Source organism: Brachyistius frenatus, unplaced genomic scaffold (assembly GCF_029030835.1).
Source record: "Brachyistius frenatus isolate BFR_SWC_R1_liver_20210118 unplaced genomic scaffold, ASM2903083v1 Contig_21, whole genome shotgun sequence".
Lineage (NCBI taxonomy): Eukaryota > Metazoa > Chordata > Actinopteri > Embiotocidae > Brachyistius > Brachyistius frenatus.
Window position 1 is genome coordinate 4907407 of NW_027210620.1, and position 20581 is coordinate 4927987.

Consider the following 20581-nt stretch of genomic DNA (forward strand, 5'->3'; position numbering starts at 1 on the left):
ATTGATATCTTTCTGGTTAATCAACGACATTAATGACCCCGCCACTCAGAGATAAAAGGTCTCGGGTTTCAGCGGTACAATCGGAGGGAACTCGGTGGCAGGCAGTGCAAATGTTGTGACGCTTTTCCATTAGCAGCCTGATGATATGTGTTAAACAAAACAAACCAAGGCTGCATTATGTGCTGCTATTGATCATGAGGATGAGTTGATCTTTTACTTTGCGCTTCCAACGACTTTGTTAATTCAAGATATAAAATCACCACCTGAAATTAAAAATTGTATCATAGTGATTCTTTAATTTGAGTGCAATTAAACAATACACAACCAAAAATATAATGCATAATGCCCAAATATTGCATCCTTTTTGATATTGCAAAAACATTGCGATTGTATTTACAGGTCATACATATAAAGGCAGGTGAATGTGTTAAACAGATGAAAACAGCTGATAAATTCACAAATTAAATTTGTGAAAAGTCACATTTTCTTCAGAAACTGAAAAATCGTCATAAATTGAAAGCCGACTATTAGCACCATTAGCAGCTATAGTCTTAGCATCTTCATGTTCCACAGTCGAGAACAGTAACAGTAGCTTTAGGTGAAAATGACATGAATCATAAATTTATTACTATCGTGGTATTAGCACAATAAAGTCTAGTGCATTTGTTATTAGTGCACGACTGGCAATAAAAACATAAACTTGTGTATTCTACACTGACTTGAAAAGACAGTCAGTGCACAAACACACATACTGAGCTGGTCCGTGTAAAACATTTACAATCTGTGATCAAATTCAAGACAAATTCCAGCAAACACTATGAATCATCATATGATTACAATCTTGACATGGTAAACATTCCTTCATCAGTCACATTTTCAATAAACAATGTGGGCAAATCACAGACTAAAGGCAGATTATAACACACAGAAATTCAAAACCAATAAATATTTGAATTATTGACAGCAAATCAATCGAGGTCCACACAGAGCTTTACTGTTTTAACAGCGTTGGCTCATTTACCTCTAATGTACTTCATACTTTCTATTGCAACCAAGCGTACTGCAAAAGCAATGCAAAGCTTTAACTTGGGGAAGTATAATCCTTTGAAGCATGTTGCACACCTTCTGTCAAACAATGTTTTAAAACTGAAGTAGAGAATTATCAAGAGGACAATAACAATACTACTGTTCTTATTTTTATATGAAATTCATAACTCCATTTTAAATACAATTTTCAAACAGTAAAAAGTTCAGTATTTAAACTGAAAGCGCACATTTTGATTTGCTTGCAGGAAATTAGTTGCCATTTTGTTTTCAACACACACTACAGTGCTCCAAGGGATGAAAGTCGTGCAGCTGGGACGGCGCTTTTTAATAATGTGGGCAAAAACAACACGATTAAAAGCAGTCAATATTCTATTGACAAATAGTTGTTGTTTTTTTAAAAAAAACAAAACGTTGTGTTTATGTTTATAAGTTAATCATAAGCTTTTCTAATACTTCAAGTTGCTTAAATACTCGAAATGTGTTTTTTGGGGCTTGATTTCATTCTTTTTTCGATCTCTGGCTGCTTTTTGAAAGTGAACCTGAGAGGATGAGGAGGTAGATTAGCAGAGCTGCAGTGAGGTCATCTCTTTACAAACATGAGGAAGACAACATTTCTGTGATGGGGTAATGGCATGTAGAGCAACTGTTTTTTTTTCTTCTGCTATAATATCAGCAGCTTTGTATTTTTATTTTTTTTTCAGCTAGCAAGCTCTCTATTATGCGCTCGCCTGCTGCTCTTTGATGCCGCAGGCTTTCTTGATGTCCCACGGGTGTTCGAAGACTGCTTGGACAAACTGGCTGAACAGGCGCTCCATGTAGTTCTCACCTCGTGGAAACAAACCCTGCAAGAAGGCAATGTGTCCACCATGGGCCGTCAGCAACAGGGCGACGTTGGGCAGGTCCTGGACTATGGTCACTGGGATAGCTGAGATTGCAAAAAGTACATTGAAAAACAGTCCAATTTTATTGAAAACAGACAAACCATCACACAGAAAGCCAATGCATCAATAAGAAAAGGACTTTTGTTCCATGAAGACTGATATATCAGACAAAGATTTTAAGAATTTTTTTTTTTTTTTAATTCCTACATCGACACCCAAGATTAGCTAAATATAAAAGATGAGTAACGTATAAATGTAACCGAAAGTTACCCAAAGATTTAGGCTATTACCACATCTGTCTTTTCAGTGCAGCTTTTTCTGTCAGATCACACATGACCTCGTTAAAGGTCAGGTGTTAATGCCCTCAGATGTCCATGAAAATCCAATCTCATTTATGGAGATACATAAATAAGACCCATTGTGGATGTTGCAAGCAAAACAAGCCATTATCCACACCCCAGTTTGTCAAAACAGGGCACACAGGATGGGAATTTCTTCTTTTTTTTTAAGTCCGTGTACTACGACAAGTTACACAAAATCAACCTCCTGCGTAGTGCGGGGATTATTTATAATATTTAGGACTGGGTATACATTTCCCCATTTTTAAATAGTCATTAGATCATAGATTATCAAATAATTTGTGCAACTATTGTTGTGTCTTAAAAATATTTTTTCTGCCTTCTGGTAGTCATACAATACTACCACCAGAAGATGGCGGTAATGCACATAAAAGCTGTTTGCCAACCACCATATAGCAACAAGAGGAAGAACACGTTATTACCAGGTCTCTGGTGATCTGGTGTATACACTGCCTCTAATGAAAAGCTGCCTCACAAAAATATAAACTTTACATAATGTTCATCTACTCACCATTTTGGGGTGAGAAGGGGTCATCAGCGGCGTTCAGACACAAGATGGGCACTGCTGTGTTGGGGAGTTTTTTGTCAGGGCTGGCATCGTGGTAATAATCCAAGCAAGATTCATAACCAAACATCAGAGACGTGAAGCGCTCGTCAAACTCGCGGATTGTCTGTGCCTAAAAGAAGGGGGCGAAATCCGATGACCTTGGAGAGGAAAGGCAACGATACATACGATACATGTCAGGAAATGAGAAACTCACAAAGTGCCGTACCTTCAGGATATAGTCAACGTCCACCACTTTCTCAAGAATCTTCCTGTGCCTGTGAAAAACGGATTTAGTGTTTTAGAAATTGGTCCTCAAACCTGATGTGTTAAAGTACATTCAAGAAGCTCTCTGACTTGGTGACAGCCCGACACAGGCCACTGGTGAGGTATTTGTTGAAGAGCAGCCAGTTGAGAGGTTCTTCCATCGAGTCAGAGGACTTCACTGCATCCCAGGGGACGGAGATGGTGATACCTGCCACCATCCCCGACTCTGTGCGCTTTCGGGCAAGGTAGTTTAACAGAACCATGCTGCGGAGGGAGAACCAAAAGGAAAAAATACCACAAAAGGTGTCAGAAAGGGAGGAGAGGGAGAGACGAGACAACTCTAAAGAGAAATACCAGCCAGAGGAAACGATTACACCAACTCACCCTCCCAAAGATACACCAGCACCAAGCACAGGGGCCTGTGGGTAGAGCCCTTTGACGTGACGCACCACACGCTCCAGATCCGAGGTATTAGCAGCGCAGTAGGTGACCGGCGTCTCAAGTGAGCAGAGGGACAGAGGAGGAGTGTTAAATGCCATACCAGATTTTGTGCTACCGCTATTGTGAACTACTAAACTGCAGCTGCTTTCACTGCATATTTATCTTCTTGTAAAAAAAACAAAAAAAACAAGACCAAACCAACAATGCCTCAGTTGGTCTCTCGGTCATTTCTAATTCACTCTGCTGTCAGCGTGGCTTTTAAAAAGCAAATATGTTCCAACAAAAGAAGTCCATCTTAAATTCACAAACCTCAGAATTAAATGTGACATGACCATTAAATAATTATTGCATTTACCAACAACTCTTCCCCTCCAAGCCCTCTGTTGTTGAAGACCACACTTCTAGAAGAGAAAGTGTCGATGAAAAAAGCTTCAGCAACAACCAGATACGATATACATTCATTTCAGATGTACTTAAATATTAGAGAATTGTGTTTGTACATTCCTGATTTTGGGAGACGGGTGAGGAGCCCAGCTGACCTGTAGCCGTGGCGTGTGGCCTGGCTAATTGCATGAAGCACATAGGATTGCTGGCTGTTCCCCGTCAGGCCTGGGAGGATCAGTACTGTGGGGCGGGTGAGGGATTCTGGGTAGGTCACGCTGGCCTGATTGTCCACCCAGTCCAGAGAGATCTGACCACCATCAACGGTACGGATCAGCTCACTGGGAGATGAAGGGAGAGGACAGGACTGAAAGCACTGACTTTATACTTCTATATATAAGATGTCTGCCAACAAGAGAAAGAACAGGGGTTTTCTCCCTACTTGCGATAAGTGACGGGGGGTCTGGACTTGAGGACGGCACAGACCAGGGTTTGAAACCGGCCCCCCCAGCACCAGGGGGTGGGACTGAAGCGCTCAGCCACCACAGGACAGTGTTTGTGGAGGAATGCGCTAAAAGCCTTACTACAAACCAGAGCTGGTGGCTGAGGAAGGGGGAAAAAAATAAAGAGACCAAATGAGGACGTTGGAAAGCACAGCATCTTTTAAATGAATATCCGTCACAGACAAGAACACATGCAAATCAAGACGAGAGAGAGCAGGCAGTGTGTGAGGAATGCAAAAGCAGTGTGGTTGTGAGGTTTGGTGAACAGTACTATGCTCTATTAAAAAATAAAACAAAAATTTAAAAAAAACCTAGCTCTATGAAAATACAATAATTTCATACTATGTTTTATTATGGCAGGTGTCACTGAAAAATCACCTCGTGAAATAAAATACGAGTATTTTGGGGTTATCAAGCATGCAGTCACTTAGTATTTCCTGTTTGTACACCATATCCGGTATTGTGCACAAGTTTTGGGCACGTCTCAGTAACTGGTTAATAAAAGCTATTTGTGGCTTTACTTTTGAATGCAGCCTTGACTTTTGTTTTAGTGTCCAATTTTTTTTTGCACAGTGCTATATCCACGTTTAATATCAGTCAGTTCTTGACAAATACAGTAATCAAATGCCTTTAAATCTCCTTATAATAACATTTCTGTGTAACAAACATTGTGATTGTTCATATAAACTTTTTTTTGTTGTTGTTAAAAGTCAAATATAATTTTTCGAAATGAAATTACAAAATATACGATGAGAAAAGGTCAAACACCGCAAAAGTCGATTTTTAAAAAACAAAACTAATGCTACTACTAAAAAAATAAATAAATAAATAAAAGATTAAAAATGTTGAAGCGGATATAGTGCAGTCGTTACCGATAACCTTGACTGCAGTGACTGACCTGACACTTGCGGCCCCGCAGATAGTACAGAGCAGCCGTGAGGGAACAGATGAGCACAGTGTAAGGTCTGGAAACACACTCCCAGTATGTTCTCCACAGCTCCACATGGGTTAAAAACATGGTAATGACCTGTGCAGCGAGCTCACAGCAGAGAGCTACCAAATGGGACACAACTGGACAGAGAGACGTGACGCAGGCAATACCCGACAACCTGCCTTCATCACCACCAGCTAAGATGTTTTACTGCAGCTCCTCGACCCCGACGCGTCCCATCAGCTCTGACGATGGCGGTCAGAGTCCGTTATCCACCTGCGTGCTTTTTGGGTTAGGGTGTCTCCTCCGGAAGCTGCCACTTCCTGGATCTTGCGCTGTGCACTTTGCACAGGGAACTCCTTTACTGACTGCAAATATGGAGGTTTAACCAAACACGCATGCGCGCTCATCCCCCCCCCCCCCCCGTTTTGTTTGTCACCACCTTTCTGCGTCGAGGCTCCTGACTGAAACTGCAGGCGTGAAGAGCTGTTCAGTGTTTCAAATCAAATGAATGAAGTGACTTTTCAAAGACTACAGAGGTGCTTATAATGTTTTAAGCTTTTTCTTCTTTTTTAAAAAAAATTTGTTTTACTGCATATGCAGTGGTGTTTGAACATGTTCACTGCACATGCACTTGCATGTTCACAGTGTGACTGCAGGGGGCGGTGTGGCAAGCGGTTGTTCCCATTATCATTCAGTTGAAGTACCTGGCAATGTAGGATTACATTATCTGATGATTTGTGTTACAAATTGTCAGGTACTATCTAATTTCTTTCCAATTTTTTTTTTACAAAGATTGGGTAATACCAAAAATGATATATAACATTGGCCCATTATAGTGTAGGCTATCTCAAGGCTTTAAATAGAAATAGCCTATGTTGCATATTGCCGTGGTCCTTCTTTAACCTTCTTAAAAGATTGAATAAAATGCATCAGCTGCTTGCACAAAGTAATATTTATGCAACAGCCTCCCCCATAATCGTATTTTTTAGTGTTCACATAATGCCCTTTTAAATTTGTTTTTATGGCAGGCTGCTTGGATGAACTACTACAGTTTTGACTCATAAAATCAGGAAAAAATAAGCAGCATGGAAGATGAAATATTCTGCTCATTTACTGCAGAATACTGCAGTTTAAAGAGTCATAATATATAGGCCTATTATTTTGTATTATTATTGGTTGATGCATTTACAGTATATGATATGTAGCCTGATGCAGAGCCAACACATCCCACCTAATGTTGTCTTCAAAAGGACTTGAACACCTCAATTTGTACTGAACAGACCTTAAAATCCAATTCATGAAAAATACACTTTCTAAGTTGCGTTTTTCTCTTGTTTACTTATAAATATGTGTCAAAAAATAATAAAATATTCCTTATCTTTTCTCCTATGAAACCTAAAAATATATTTTACCTCTGAACTCAGGGGGCAGTTGAGTAAATTTATCTGGTCATAAAGTGTGATTTGGGTGTTTTCATTAAATAAAACCACATTTGGCTGTAGGCACCCAGTTAATTGGTAAACTATGACTCCATATCACAACAGCACTGTCTTCACAGCTCAGTCTTGCTCCGTAATCCCGCCCACTTTTAAAGTATCCAAATCCATCTCATAACCCCCCTCCAAAAAATTCAGTTTCACACTAAAACATCTGGCATTATGGAAGCTGACTTAAAACATTATCAGGTAAAAAATACTGTTACTGGTGCTTGGAAAGTGACTGAGAGCTCTTTTTAATATAAACTTAAAAAGCTCACTACTGAACATGGTTGATATTTTTATGATTCCCTCATTATGATGAATTTCTTGTGCATACCATGACAGAAAGTGTATGAAGTTTCACATACATTCTCAAATTCATACAAACTTATAGACCAACATAATCATTTATTTTGCACAATGACCAAAAGACAAAACATTTTTTGAATCTGTTTAATGAAATCTTTCAACATCTGCCTTGAAATGCAAGGATCAAGTCTCAAAGTAAGATTTTAATTTTAATGTTTCTTGATTGATTTATTTCATGACTGTCTGCAACCAGGACTTGTTTGATTTAGTTGAGTGGGGTTCCTGCAACTACCTCCATCTCGATACCACACTCATCATTTCCACGCTTGATCTTGAAGAAACCTGAAATAAGAACAAAGTAGACGAGGACGTGATTAAATTTCGACTCATCATTTTACCAAATTATCATTAACAACACATGACAGCTGTCTGTTCTGGACATATGACACAGAATATGTCACCAAGGTTACGTTGTACCTTTGTCTCCCCAGTCACTGTTCCAGGAGTTTGCAGCCAGCCAGTAGGGCGTCCCGTTCTCCTCCCCCCAGCCCAGGATCTTAATGGCATGAGCGCCCAGCATCTCCCCAGTCACATGCTGATACACACCTAATACAGTGACACAGGACTCAATTACTTAAACAACACCAGTGGGTTTTTTTTTCATATTTGAAAACACCACTTACAGCAGCAATTTTAAAGCAAAGATTTAGCTAATAGATTGGTGGTGCGTTCACTTGACTCCACATCTGAGATTTGAGAGTCAACTACCAAAAACTATTTAATTCGCACATTGTTGGACCCAACTTTGAGCCCCAAAATAAAGCTGTGATAGAAAACTAAAAAAAAGTTCTGTTACAGAAATGAATGTTGTTTTCCCAGATTTCTTTTTCTTGTAAAAATATTGGCATTAGGTAGGTAGGTAGGTAGGTAGGTATATACTTTATTAATCCCCGAGGGGAAATTTTTTTTTCTCTTCAGGCCTGCCTGGGTTCTTCAAATTGAACATTTAGAAAGGGGAAAAAACTCTCTTTGGTTAAACTGCTTGCATCTCATGTCCATATTAAGGCCCTAACCTATGACGAAGGGTCACACATTGCTGTATTTTAAAGGGCCACGGGTCATTTTGAAGACAAACAATAAGCAAACATGGATGGTATGACAGCAATGTAACTTTGGCCAAAAATAAAGCAAAGTGCTAACTGTGAAAGTGTTTCAAGAGATTAGAAACAATTGAAGAAATTAAGGAAATGCTGAGGAAATAGGTCAGCACAAATGCACAAAGGTAGTTTGTAGTTAATGGGCTTTTGAAGAACAAACATTAAACAGCACACTTGTATATGCAGTGGAGGTGTGTGTGTGTGTGTGTGTGTGTGTGTGTGTGTGTGTGTGTGTGTGTGTGTGTGTGTGTGTGTGTGTGTGTGTGTGTGTGTGTGTGTGTGCACAGCATGCAGAATATAAGCCTCACCAGTCTTATACAGCAGAAAATCTGCATAGACAGAGAAGGCTGCCTCCACAGGCCCGTTCTTGTACAGCTCGGTCATGATCTGCTCCTGCTGGGACGGGACGCTGTACGTGCGTCTGCCTGAAAAGGGAGACACAGGAGACATTAAGGACGGACACAAGACGAGGCATGACAGAAAAGCTATTTCAGTTTTCATTACCAAAGTGTTTATCCTTCTGATAAGATGGCGAGTATCCATCAACGCACAGCTCCTCACACTTAGGAGTCTGCCCTTCACCCTGACAAGGAGGACGGGTTCCATTGACATGATGTTCACAGGGAGGGATGGTGTAGGGCCGGCATCCTGTAATGCACAGTCACCATCCATCCATCGTAGTCAAGACTTAAGTCAGACAAATATTGTAATAACTGTAATAATGAGTGTGATGAACTCACCAACGTTGGAGTTGTACAAGCCTCCTGTCACAAGTCCGTTTTTTGCCCAGAATTCCCAAGCAACAGAGGGATAACCACCAAAACAGCTACAACCACATGGACACACTTACTGTAGACTATATGACCCCACATCCCCAGTTTTAAAAAGTAATGCAGACTTTCTGTTAAAAATGCAAAGTCTGAATCCCAGGCTGAGACAATGACTTAATCAGGGTTCATTTCAAGCAGACGTTGGATATTTTTCAAATGAAGAAATCCACTTTTGAAGACTTAATTGAACTTCAGAAAGTTGTTGTAGGGCCCCTTTAGATAAATGGAATATCGCTTTGTCACACTGAAACTCACCCCATGCCACATTCATCACAGCAGGAGAGTAGATCTTCAGCGGAGATCTCCACGGAGATCTTGGCGCCACTGTGGATGCATAACCTGTCGGATATGGCCTCGGCTGCCCCGAAGGCCTGTGGGAAATCAAAACGGGAATACTGCTTAGAGAATATAGCTGCTTTTAAAATGCACATCTTTTGATTCACCTCAAGCTACCTTTAAAGATCAATGATATTCTCTTAGTCTGTCTCACCCAGCAGGATCCACAGGAGCCCTGGTCCCGGATTTGTTGGATGGTGGGACAGTTGGGCCACTGCTTGCGTGGGTCAAAGCTGTCTGGAAGCTTTATGCCGTCAACGTTATGAACCCTAAACAAGAGAGGACGGTCACTGAAACACTGTAGATAAGACGCACCTGCTGACTGTCACCTGTTTGGACACGTGAGGAGTGGTGCACACATCCTCATACATGGTGTAAACTTACACCTCTGGCAGCTTGGGTCCGTTCAGTATGGTCCCACACAGTCCTTTCACGTAATTTATATCAACATTATGAAAGTTATGCTGGGCCTGGAGCAAAAGTAGGGGAGTTAGAGTCAGAGTCAGTAAATCACTGCATTCATGAACAACATTTGTGGCAGCTGGTTTCTGCTAACAGCTCAATTGCAGCCTTTTTTTGAAGGCTCTCACCGTCCAGGTGGTGTTGGCCTTGTTAATAAAGTCGACCCCCTCTGAAGAGAGAAGAGAGAGGTGGGGGTGAGCGCAAGTGACGGTGACCGTCGCCACGACACAGAGGAGGAACTGCAGACGCATCCTGCGAAACACACATCAGTGAACACAGAGCATCGCAACTTAAAAGGGAGAGAGTTCTGTTTGATGAAACATTACAGCATCACAAGGCCATGAAAGTGGGATTCAGGTCAAGACGTTCCTCCATAATTTTGCTGTAATCACACTGAGCATCTACTGAAATTATTTTAGCCCACATGTCCATGTTGTCAGAAACATTTGAATTAAAGTATAGTTTAAAATAAGCACATTGCTGCTATAAATATACTTATAAATGTGCCTACATAAGTACACCTCAACTAAATCTGTTGCAATCAAGTCATATATCGAGTACAGTGTGCTCTATTTATAAAACTGTCAGAAGAATCAGAGTTAGAGCTGAATCTAAAGAATATTTGTTGGTTTAATAACTTGCATTATGTTGTTAAGCTCTCTTCTTATTAACAAATAACTTAAACCTTATAAAGAACAAGTACCATAAAATACAGATATCAAACTCATAATAACCCAACAGAAGACAAACATTGTTCCAAATCTAAGTCTGGACTCTTACCTGTGTTGCTGTTTCAGACCTACTTCTTTGGGGCACTTCTTTCCTCTCACTGAATGAAAACGTCTTACTGCCCTTTTTACAAGGCACAAGTTATGGAATCACGTTTGTGTAATAAATGTATCGTCAGTATACTGTACGTCTCATGTGACTCACAAAAATGTCTCTCCAAATGTTGACATGAGCTTTTAAAATTATGATTTGATGAGCGTAAGAAGAAAATTTGCTTCATCCAAATCCTCTTGCTTATTATTTATTTTGTTTAAAAGGTGTGAACTTCCTATGTGCACATGACTGACTAACCAAAAACCAAAACACAGCACATTTTATGAACCTTCAACTTCTGCTGAGATATAAAAAAAAATATATAGTTTTACAGCCTCGAGTCTAGAAAATCACCCTCAAAGGTGAACTCCACTAAAATATTGTGGCTCGTGTTGATCCGGATACTCACGTTTCACGCATTAGATTCTTTCACACCTCTTTATTTGTTCAAATATGTACAAATCAAAATGTCACATTACATAGCAATGTTTGTAGCTCTCCTTTGGTTCTGTACAAGATCCCTGTGCTAGCCTTTCCACTCACCAAAGCTGTGTTAAGGACACTTTGCTAGCAGTCTCAATATGCATCTCTTGTCAATACCAAACGGATCTGAAATTACATTTTTGTTCTCCCGTATTAATTTTAACAGTCCATGTCTAATAAAACTACTTTGATATTGCACATAGTTCTTTTGTTCCTCTTTTTTTTAAAAGACAGATTTGAAAGTGATGAACACAGAAAAGTGCTGAAAGCTCTACTGCGAGTTAATCTGTAACTTTTAAGTATTTTTCCAATTGTAACATAAGTGGAATATGAAACGTGCTTTAATTTGATGTGAGAAGTAAGAAAACAAAATTAAACAAAAGCTTCATGAATTTTGGTGACTGAATTCCCCAAAATCCTAAAATGGGTTTTGTAAGTTTGAACATTTCAGTCAACCCAAACAAGAAAATTAAACTTAATTATTGCCATGAAGTATTCAAATATGTTAAACAACTTCAGTCCAAACAATGGGTCAAAAATGTTTCAAACAAATCAAACAAAAAGGAAGAAAAACATAACCGACATAAACAACGAGTGACAAAAACAAACATCCTGAACTGTGTAAGTGTACATTTCTGCTGGTGAATAAAACCACACAATACAGTGTGTAAACAGTTTATCCAGACACAGGATGAACTACCACAAATCACTGTCAAATAACCTAATGAGACCTGTCTGCTACCAGAACCCCTTCATCGTCTAGGTATGTCCATGGTCCTGCAGCATCCACAATGAAACGGCAAAAATGGGAAAAAGGGGTTCAGATTCCCAAAGTCAGAGGAAAACTAGACCTCCAGAGCAGCAGCTTCTTTAGTCTATACGCCCCCAGGAAATGTGAGGAGAAAAGGGTTCACTGTCCCGGCATGTCGCCTGTGCCCTGCACCTGTGCTGCGGTGGTGCTGAGGTACTGCCAACTGAGAGCGGCAAGCAGCATGGCAGCAGACAGGTACATGGGAGACAGGTGGTGGGTCCTGGACGGGAGGCTGGACTGTGACGGGGTGGACTTCTCTCGGATTACAGCCAGGATCTGCAGGGTCTTGTCCCGTGACGGATCGGTGAGGGAGACCTTCTGTAAAATCTGCAGAGAGAAAGAGAGAGCAAGACCGCTCAGTGCATCAGTGCGGCGGTAGCAGGAGAGACTGGCTGAAGCCAAACGTCCAATGAGCCCTCGCAGACTGCAGTCAAATGTACTGTAACGTGTTCAGACTGCGAGACTGCAAACCTGCATAAGCCGCTGATAGACAGGCCTAAAAACTACAATCATCCACAGCATTTTGATTTGGTCTATAGCTTTTACTTAAGACATTTTTTCTGTATCGTGATGTGGTTGAATACTATTTCTGGACTACATGATTTAAGTACATTTTTAATAAAGTATTTGTTTTATACAATTACGATAAGTTGTTTTAGTTTTTCTCAGTCAGCATTTGGAAAAAAGACATCACATCCATACTGTAAGGAATTGCTGGGTAAAGTCTGAAGTCTGCAGAAAGTCTGACTGGATGAATTGCGAGTCTGGTCGTCCTTCGGCACTCTCTCTCTCACACACACACACACACACACACACACACACACACACACACACACACAGAAAACACACACCCACCTCCTGGCTATACTGGGTGATGATGGTCTGCACAGCTCTCATGTTGGTGGCTTCCATCATGAGGGTGACAGCTTGTCCCTTTCTGATCTTCACTACCCTCTGAAACACCATGGGATTGTTGTAGCACGACGATAGCGTAGCTATTGCCATCACCTGGTAAACAAAGGAACAACATCTTGCAAAATTGAAGATGTTTAAGCAATGCACTGAAACAATTTGTCTATTAATAAATCGATTTAAAAAAATATTAATCATATGATGTTTTTTCTCAAGCAAAAACTGCACACAAAAAAAATTAATTACTGTTTTTTTCTATATGCATGGAATATATTTTTTTTGGGGGGGGGGTTCACCTTTAAAGAAAGTATGATGACAAATTTTCACCATTTCCACATTTTACAGACTACTCAACTAATTAAAATACTCAACACATACATCCATATCAAATATTATATAATTCTTTCAGATGTTGAAAACCTAGCGGAAAATTAAGTTGGCTTATTTTTGAAATTGATCAAATCAAATTTGATACTAAACTTCAGATATTTATGTAGGCGGCTTACTAAAATCTGAGCTGTTCAACTGTCACGTCACATAAATCAAATGAATTCACCACAGTGTCAGTGTAACTAATGAAACGGCTTTACCTGTGGAATGGCACAGAAATTGAAGACGCTCTGGTTGCGCAGGCGAGACAGGTATGCGATGACATCTGGGACGTGTCCCAGAGCATCAGTAACCAGTAGGTTCAGACAGGACAGAGCCGACTCCAGCTTCTCAGGGTGGGCCAAATCCTCAAGATGACCTGCGAACTGACTCCAGGCCTGCACAGAGACACAGGAGACACAACATCACGCGTGCGTTTTCTCCACAATATTCAGCCGTCCTCCACTTCACATGAAGGACACGTGTCCAAAGGAATCATGCTGGTTTCTCTTTTACTCTGCGGTCTCACTTATCGAGAGTAACAACAAAAACTGTGGCTCTATAGAAAAGAAGCAGCATGGGAAATGGTTCATAAGAATGAAATCAGAGTAGCAAAAAGAAGGGTGTTAAAAAAAATCAACATATTTTGCTTATAAAATGTTAGTTAATATATAAATCTGAGTGAGATAACTTTTCAATACACCACAGCTGTTTCAACGAACACACAATGAAAAAAGAGGACATACTGAAAATGAGGAGCATGACGAGTATCAGTATAGTCAAATGTTTGTACTGCCCCGGGTGAGGCAAACCAACGATAGCGTTCCTACCTCTTGTGGCCAGAAGGCTCGTCCCTCCTGCGTGTCCTCCAGATAGTCTCGGATGATGTTAGTCTTCTGGAGGAACAGGCCCATGGAGTTTGACAGCTCGGTGTCCCGCCCCACTTCAGGATCTTCCAGCTGGGATGCAGAAAAGAGCTGCGACAGACCGATGCCGACCAGACCGGCGACGTAGTGACAGTACTGCACCGAGAGGGAAAAACAGACAACGTGGCAGCAGCTGTTAGAGTTGGAACAGAAAATGAACGACAAATTCTGGCTTACGATCGAACACGCACAGATCCTGTAATATCCAAAAGGAGCCGCAGAGTTCTCAGTTGAATTTCAGTGATGTAACATTTACACAAGACTCAAGTCATGCCTAATCTGTGACAGGCTTAAAGGATTTTTTTTGCACAGTGTGTGGCAAGACTTGATAAACTTTCAGACACCGGACTGGAAACGCATTGTGATGAAAGATAAGACAGCTGAGTAAAATGACTCTCTGTTGCCAGAGAGATAAACTACTTTGCCAATTAGTAATAATAACTGTGGCTTTTAAAACTTGCATAACAACGGCGCTGTTTTTATTTGAAGGACTGTCAAAGACAGTGTTGCACGCAGATGATAAGCATTTCCTTCAAAGCCAAAAACACAAAATATGAAATAGTAGTACTGTGTTTTGTGATACGTTGCCCCATACTGGGGGTTTCTTTTAAATCTCTACTACTACTCTGATATTTTAATTTCTAATATAATAGACTGTCAAAAGGAAGGCCAGAGTTTCGGTTGATAAAGATTTAAGTAATTTATTCCGTTGTTTTTCTCTCAATCGTAGCTATAGCACAAGGATAACATTTACCTGGTCCCACTCCTTCAAAGAGCCCACTTTCTTCTCCAGGAATTCAGCCATCCCGACTCCCATACGGTGGCAGATATCCGAGATGACTTCTCTGTATTCCTGAGCGAGGTTTCTGAATTCCAGTGATATCTGGATTCACCGGATGCACGGAGATTATAGTTTCTGATTTATTACAGTCTTAATCTGAGCGACAAAGCTTTCATAGATATAAAATAAGCCTGGAGAGCTTCTTGTATCCCACCCTCTATGTACCACCGTGGGGTGCTACTGACCGTGGGGAAATGCTCCAGCACCTGACGGTCCTTCTCCTGGCTCTCGGTGAAGCACCAGTCTTCCTGGTACAGATAGGTGTGGAAATCATTCAGCATGGGCACCTTTTTGTCCAGTGGGATGCTCATGTCGTCCTCCACAGTGTCCAGCGCGCGCAGCACCAGGTAGAATATACAAACTGCATGTCTGAATCAAAAAGACAGTGAGGAGGAGATGACAATCTCTTGTGTCACTTTTAGAAAGGCGACTAAAAAGTTGCCTCGTCGCGGATTTACAAAATGAGGCAAAAAGCAGACATGACAAGTAGATCGGGTTAGTCTATATGTAGAGAATTCCCTTTGGCAGAACATAAACAAAGCGCACAAACACTCACTAAATATTACAAACAGCTGTCATTTCATTACTGAAAATCTCTGCCCAGAATAGCAAGTTTAAATTAGGCAGCAGCAGCAGCAGTCTCCCCTTTACGGTTTGCTTTGAATTCCTACAACCGGTCTTCACGTTACAGACACATAAACACTCCTCCTGCATGGCTACATCAACAGGATTTATTTTACAATCTGTTTTTATATTGTACCTGCTCATTGAAAGAAAATAAAAACATTTTAAGTGGAAGTCCAATCAGTGTTTAAAAAGAGGCATTAGAAGTGAAACCATGAGATAATCATTAATCAACAATAGATATATCATATTACTTTTTATATATTTTATATGTAAGGTGAGGTTTTGGGGGGATTCAAAAGAAGCAATTTGAAAATGCTTTGGCACTAACTTTTAGCCTATTCTGTGACATTTATAAATCAATAATGCATTGATTTAAAAAAGATGTTTTGTTTCAGCTCCAACATGTATACCTGCATTCTTGGGATTAATAAAGTATCAATCTGTCTATCTATCTATCTGTCTATCTATCGGTCTATCTATCGGTCTATCTATCTATCTATCTATCTATCTGTCTATCTATCTATCTATCTATCTATCTATCTATCTATCTATCTATCTATTTGCAAGAGAAGTCAGCTATAAACTGCAGGGCCTGTTGAAAAAAAACAACCTGATGTAATCTATTTGTGCAAAAATCACGTTAATAAAGGCCTTTCTGAATTCATTTTGGGTGCCTAACACAAACAGTTGGCATTTGTTTTTGAAGGCATGCAAAGTAGCAGCTGAGCTGTGACACTACTGCAGCTCCACATGAGGGCTGTGGGCTCTTTTCTGGAGACCTCCAGACAAACTAAAAACCCAAGAACAGAACATGTATCTAATGCAAGTAATCTAAGATGCTGATTTGTTTCAAAAGTTGTTGTTTTTGCACATGAGTATGTTTCATAAAGTAAAGTAGCAGCCAACGCCCCAGGTTCTGCACGAGACAAAGAAAACCATGCGTGCTGCAGACAGACCCACCCACCACACCACCTGGAGCCAGCTGAGCTTCAGCTTTACTCACCTCAACTCTCCGTCCAGCGCCTGAATCACGGCTGCAAAGCTCCGGCTGGTTTGGTTCAGGTACAGGTAGCAGGTCCGCATGCTCTCGCTCATGGATTCCTGGCAGGAGGGACAGAGGAAGACCGTCTGTTGGTGGAAGCCTGCGGGTCTGACGGCGCTTGAGGGTCGGGCGGCCTCCTGCAGGCCCCGCTCCCCGAGCCTCCAGCCTGGCAGGAGGGACCGAGGAGCCGACCCGCAGCCCCGCGGCGCCACCGAGAGAGAGCGCTTGAGCACGAATAGAGAGACTGCGCACTTGCAGCAAGCCCCGGCCATGCGAAAAAAAACCCGTAAGCAAGACCGACCTTGCAGCTATAAAAGGACACCGTCCATGTTAACACCACACTTGGTGCGGAAGTGTGAAACACGAAGTCCAGCCGAGCTGAGGGGGTCGAGCGAGGTGAAAAAAGGTTTTGGAGGACGTTACGAAGAGTATAAACAAGACCTGCGCTGATCTGTAAACAATCGAACCTCGTGGAGTACGTAAGAAGCGTAAGAGCACAGCGTTTGCAGATCTGCTGATGTCATCACGCACACTCCACCCCCCCCACCACCACCACCACTACCACCACTACCACCACTACCCAAAACAACACCAGCGCCAGTTTCAGAGCCTGATTTCGCAATGAAATGCAGTTTGTACTAAACCTGTAAAAAAAAAAATAATAATAATAAAAAAAAAAAAATTAAAGCCATCTAAAATGTAAAATATGAACCAAATTATCCCCCCTCCCCTCCCAAGTTAAAATAAAAACTTTACATAAATCAAACCTTCCTTCGTAAATTCACCACTTACTTAATTCAAATAGACAAAAACAGAATATGTTTTTTTTTTATTAAATAAATCATATGTCCAAAAGCAATAACTTGCAATTTATCATAGTATGGTAAAATCACATTAGTATTGTGATTATGTCTCGTGGGGGTTATCACCACCTGTGACGTTGCATCCAATACTATTCTGAAAATGTATGTCAAGCCAATAAAGATTCAATTAAATTATGATTGCATCTACTTGTGAGAGTCACAAACACAATGCATGGATAATATTGAATTAATTTCCGTAATGCGCCATTTCATTAAAATGGCTCATTTGCTTGCAAAATAGGAGAGCTAGTGTTGCAGACCAGGCGGGCTATATACATCTCTCTCTCTCTCTCTGGGTCACATTGGTCTTTAAACAGTTGAATTAGCCGTCAAACATGCGCACAGCATCTCTCAGCTCATTATGTAACGTAAATCCCACGTCAATGGTCATCTCACTCCTGTGCGTGCCAACACAGGAGTGAAAAAGCGCACAGGTCTGGTTTGGTTTCACTCGTTACTGATCGAAAGGGAATCAGTGCACCGTGCAGGTTGATCTATTTCAGATTATATACAGTCATCGCGTGCAGACCTATATGACTGAGTGGGTTATAAATATGGAAGAGATTTTACTCACATAATCCAATTTTGGCATGACGGTTCTGCATCCCCCCATTTTAAATTTAAGCAGGTTGAATATCTCCTCCGGATGTCCCAGGGACTTCAGGATGTCCATGTTGCTTCAGGTGTCAAGCTGTTACTCTTAACAAAACTGACGTGGAAACCTAACTACACGCTCTCCATCCAAATTGATCGTCGTTAAATTGCGGCAGCAGCACCATGAAAACAATACAGCTTTCAGTTACAGCCTCGTCAGATCGACTGCTGACAGCTGATTGGCTGGCGAGCAATGGGCTTAGCGGTCGGTGTCCAATGAGCGGCGCCTTTGCCTGGTGTGATGCCCCGCCCCAAAGAGCTGTCAACGGAGCGTGGATTCTGATTGGTCCATTAGTTATCCGCAAAGGAAACCAATGATCGATGATATATAATAATCCCAGCCGGGACAGGAACGATACCTGTTGGCTGTGATTACCACACTGTTTAATGACACATTGTAGGTTTTGTGATCCAGAGAAATGCAAATAAATATTTATTCTAAATAATGTTATTATAAACAGAAAATCTTTTGTTATTTATAAGGTTATTGTTGTTATGTATTCAAATCTCTGTGGCATATGAAGAATTCAATTTCAATTTAACCTTAAAATGTTTAATCCCACTTTGGGAAAGTGTCATAGCAGTGTTAACATTTACTATGAGCAAAAATAACAGAATAAAAAGGTACACAGAAAAAAATAACAACCATTACATTAATAGTTAGAAAACTGCCAGAAGAGGGACAAAGAAGTCGCTAAAAGATGTACTATAAATGATAAATTATGTTATAAATATTTTTCATTGTGGGTTAAATGAGGCTGCAGTGGGTGTGTGTGTGTGTGTGGAGTAAAGTGTGCTGAGTCAAAGCTAAACTGAGCTCCTTAATTACCAAAGAGCCCATTAATATGTCAGTAGAGGAACTCCACACATCACACACACAGCTGAGGCAACCGTATCCACAGGCCTGCACAGATAATAATGCATCTTACAATAAGGCTCTTTTTATGAAATGTTATGTTGTGACTATTGACAATAGAAAGGTTGACACAAACACAGCACACAAACACACAATTGAAAAGATAGAGTATACAGTGCATCCGGAAAGTATTCACAGCGCTTGACTTATTCCACATTTTGTTATGTTGCAGCCTTTTTCTAAAATGGATTAAATTCATTTTTTTCCTCAACATTCTGCACACAATATCCCATAATGACAAAGTGAAAAAAGTTTGTTTAAAATTTTTGCAAATCTATTAAAAATAAAGAACGAAAATATAACACGTACATAAGTATTCACAGCCTTCGCTCAATACTTTGTTGAAGCAGCTTTGGCAGAAATTACAGCCTCAAGTCTTTTTGAGTATGATGCTATAAGCTTGGCACCTATTTTTGGGCAGTTTCTCCCGTTCTTCTTTGCAGGAGAAACTGCAAAACATGTTTTTTTTTTTACCATGTATTACGTTTTTCGTAACATTTCGGACAACGTACATGTTACGTTTTTTTAACCTTTCGGACGACATGACACCATGATGTTTTTTTTAACGTTTTGGACGACATACCGTGGCATGACTGGCATGTTCTGTAATCACCCCTACTCTTGTGATAAAAAAACATTGCTCTGAAGCTAAATTCTGGGGCTGTTCTGGAAATAATTTTAAATAAGATCACCGGCTGAGGAACCCTGGGAGTCCTGCACCGATCCACGAAGGTCACCGGCCTAAAATCACCTGTAAGTCCAGCGTCGGTCCACTGAGACCACCTGAAGGCACTCGCCTTGGCATTCCTGTGTCAGACCTCGGGAGGTCACAGTTGACCCTGCCCTCAGTACCTGCAACAGTCCACGGAGATCATCGGTAGTCGTCAAAGCTGCCTGGACTCTTGGACTCTAGTCACATTCACTCAGACTCTGAACATAGCCTGCAAGGATTCAGGCCATGACAACTAACTGTTTTCAATAAATAACTTCCTTGTTTCCAATTAACATCCTGATGTGTGTCTGCTTCTGGGCCTGCCATTAACACACACACACACACACACACACACACACGTAAATGTGTGGTGTTTTTTTCTTTCTCTTAAAAAAAAAAAAAAAAATCCAAAAGAACCAATTACAGATTCATTATAGCATTGGATCATTTAATGGTTCAAGTAAGAGCAGCAGTGTCATTAACATCTTTATATCCATCCCTGTTCCTCAATTACTGTATATACAGGAAACTCAAGAAGCAAAACAAGGATCATAGAACAGAATGAGCTTAAATAAAATGAATTCATCATTATTTCTTTTAACATAAGTGCTTCACCTAGTTTTGCAGTTAGGTGTGGCAGTTGCATAGCCCAGCTATTCAGCTTTTTTGCTGAT

General features: G+C 40.7%; 2 protein-coding genes across 3 annotated transcripts in view; both read right to left on the minus strand.

Annotated features, from left to right (window-relative positions):
* LOC138619869 (uncharacterized) overlaps positions 1–11338 on the minus strand; it is a 23503-nt gene extending 12165 nt beyond the window's left edge. Inside the window, 20 exon segments of the mRNA XM_069696679.1 lie at positions 1519–1586; positions 1770–1972; positions 2799–2964; positions 3061–3109; positions 3189–3362; positions 3483–3595; positions 3895–3940; positions 4079–4261; positions 4363–4523; positions 5322–5561; positions 7419–7486; positions 7622–7750; positions 8610–8726; positions 8806–8949; positions 9042–9127; positions 9387–9502; positions 9622–9736; positions 9852–9937; positions 10058–10181; positions 11295–11338. Of these exon segments, the coding sequence (XP_069552780.1) occupies positions 1519–1586; positions 1770–1972; positions 2799–2964; positions 3061–3109; positions 3189–3362; positions 3483–3595; positions 3895–3940; positions 4079–4261; positions 4363–4523; positions 5322–5561; positions 7419–7486; positions 7622–7750; positions 8610–8726; positions 8806–8949; positions 9042–9127; positions 9387–9502; positions 9622–9736; positions 9852–9937; positions 10058–10181; positions 11295–11338 (2432 nt within the window).
* Positions 11176–18416, minus strand: fdft1 (farnesyl-diphosphate farnesyltransferase 1). 2 transcript variants are annotated; one of them, XM_069696617.1, is made up of 8 exons: positions 18200–18416; positions 16724–16821; positions 15279–15462; positions 15007–15135; positions 14157–14348; positions 13548–13724; positions 12901–13053; positions 11176–12372 (listed from the first exon to the last, which is right to left on the minus strand). In XM_069696617.1, exons 1-8 carry the CDS (start codon positions 18296–18298, stop codon positions 12145–12147), a joined length of 1260 nt encoding a protein of 419 aa, XP_069552718.1. In that variant the 5' UTR covers positions 18299–18416; the 3' UTR covers positions 11176–12144. The 2 variants fall into 2 exon arrangements, with proteins under 2 accessions (XP_069552718.1, XP_069552717.1); XM_069696616.1 differs by lacking the exon at positions 18200–18416 and having other exon boundaries at positions 16724–17236.
* Positions 18417–20581: the final 2165 nt, after the last annotated feature.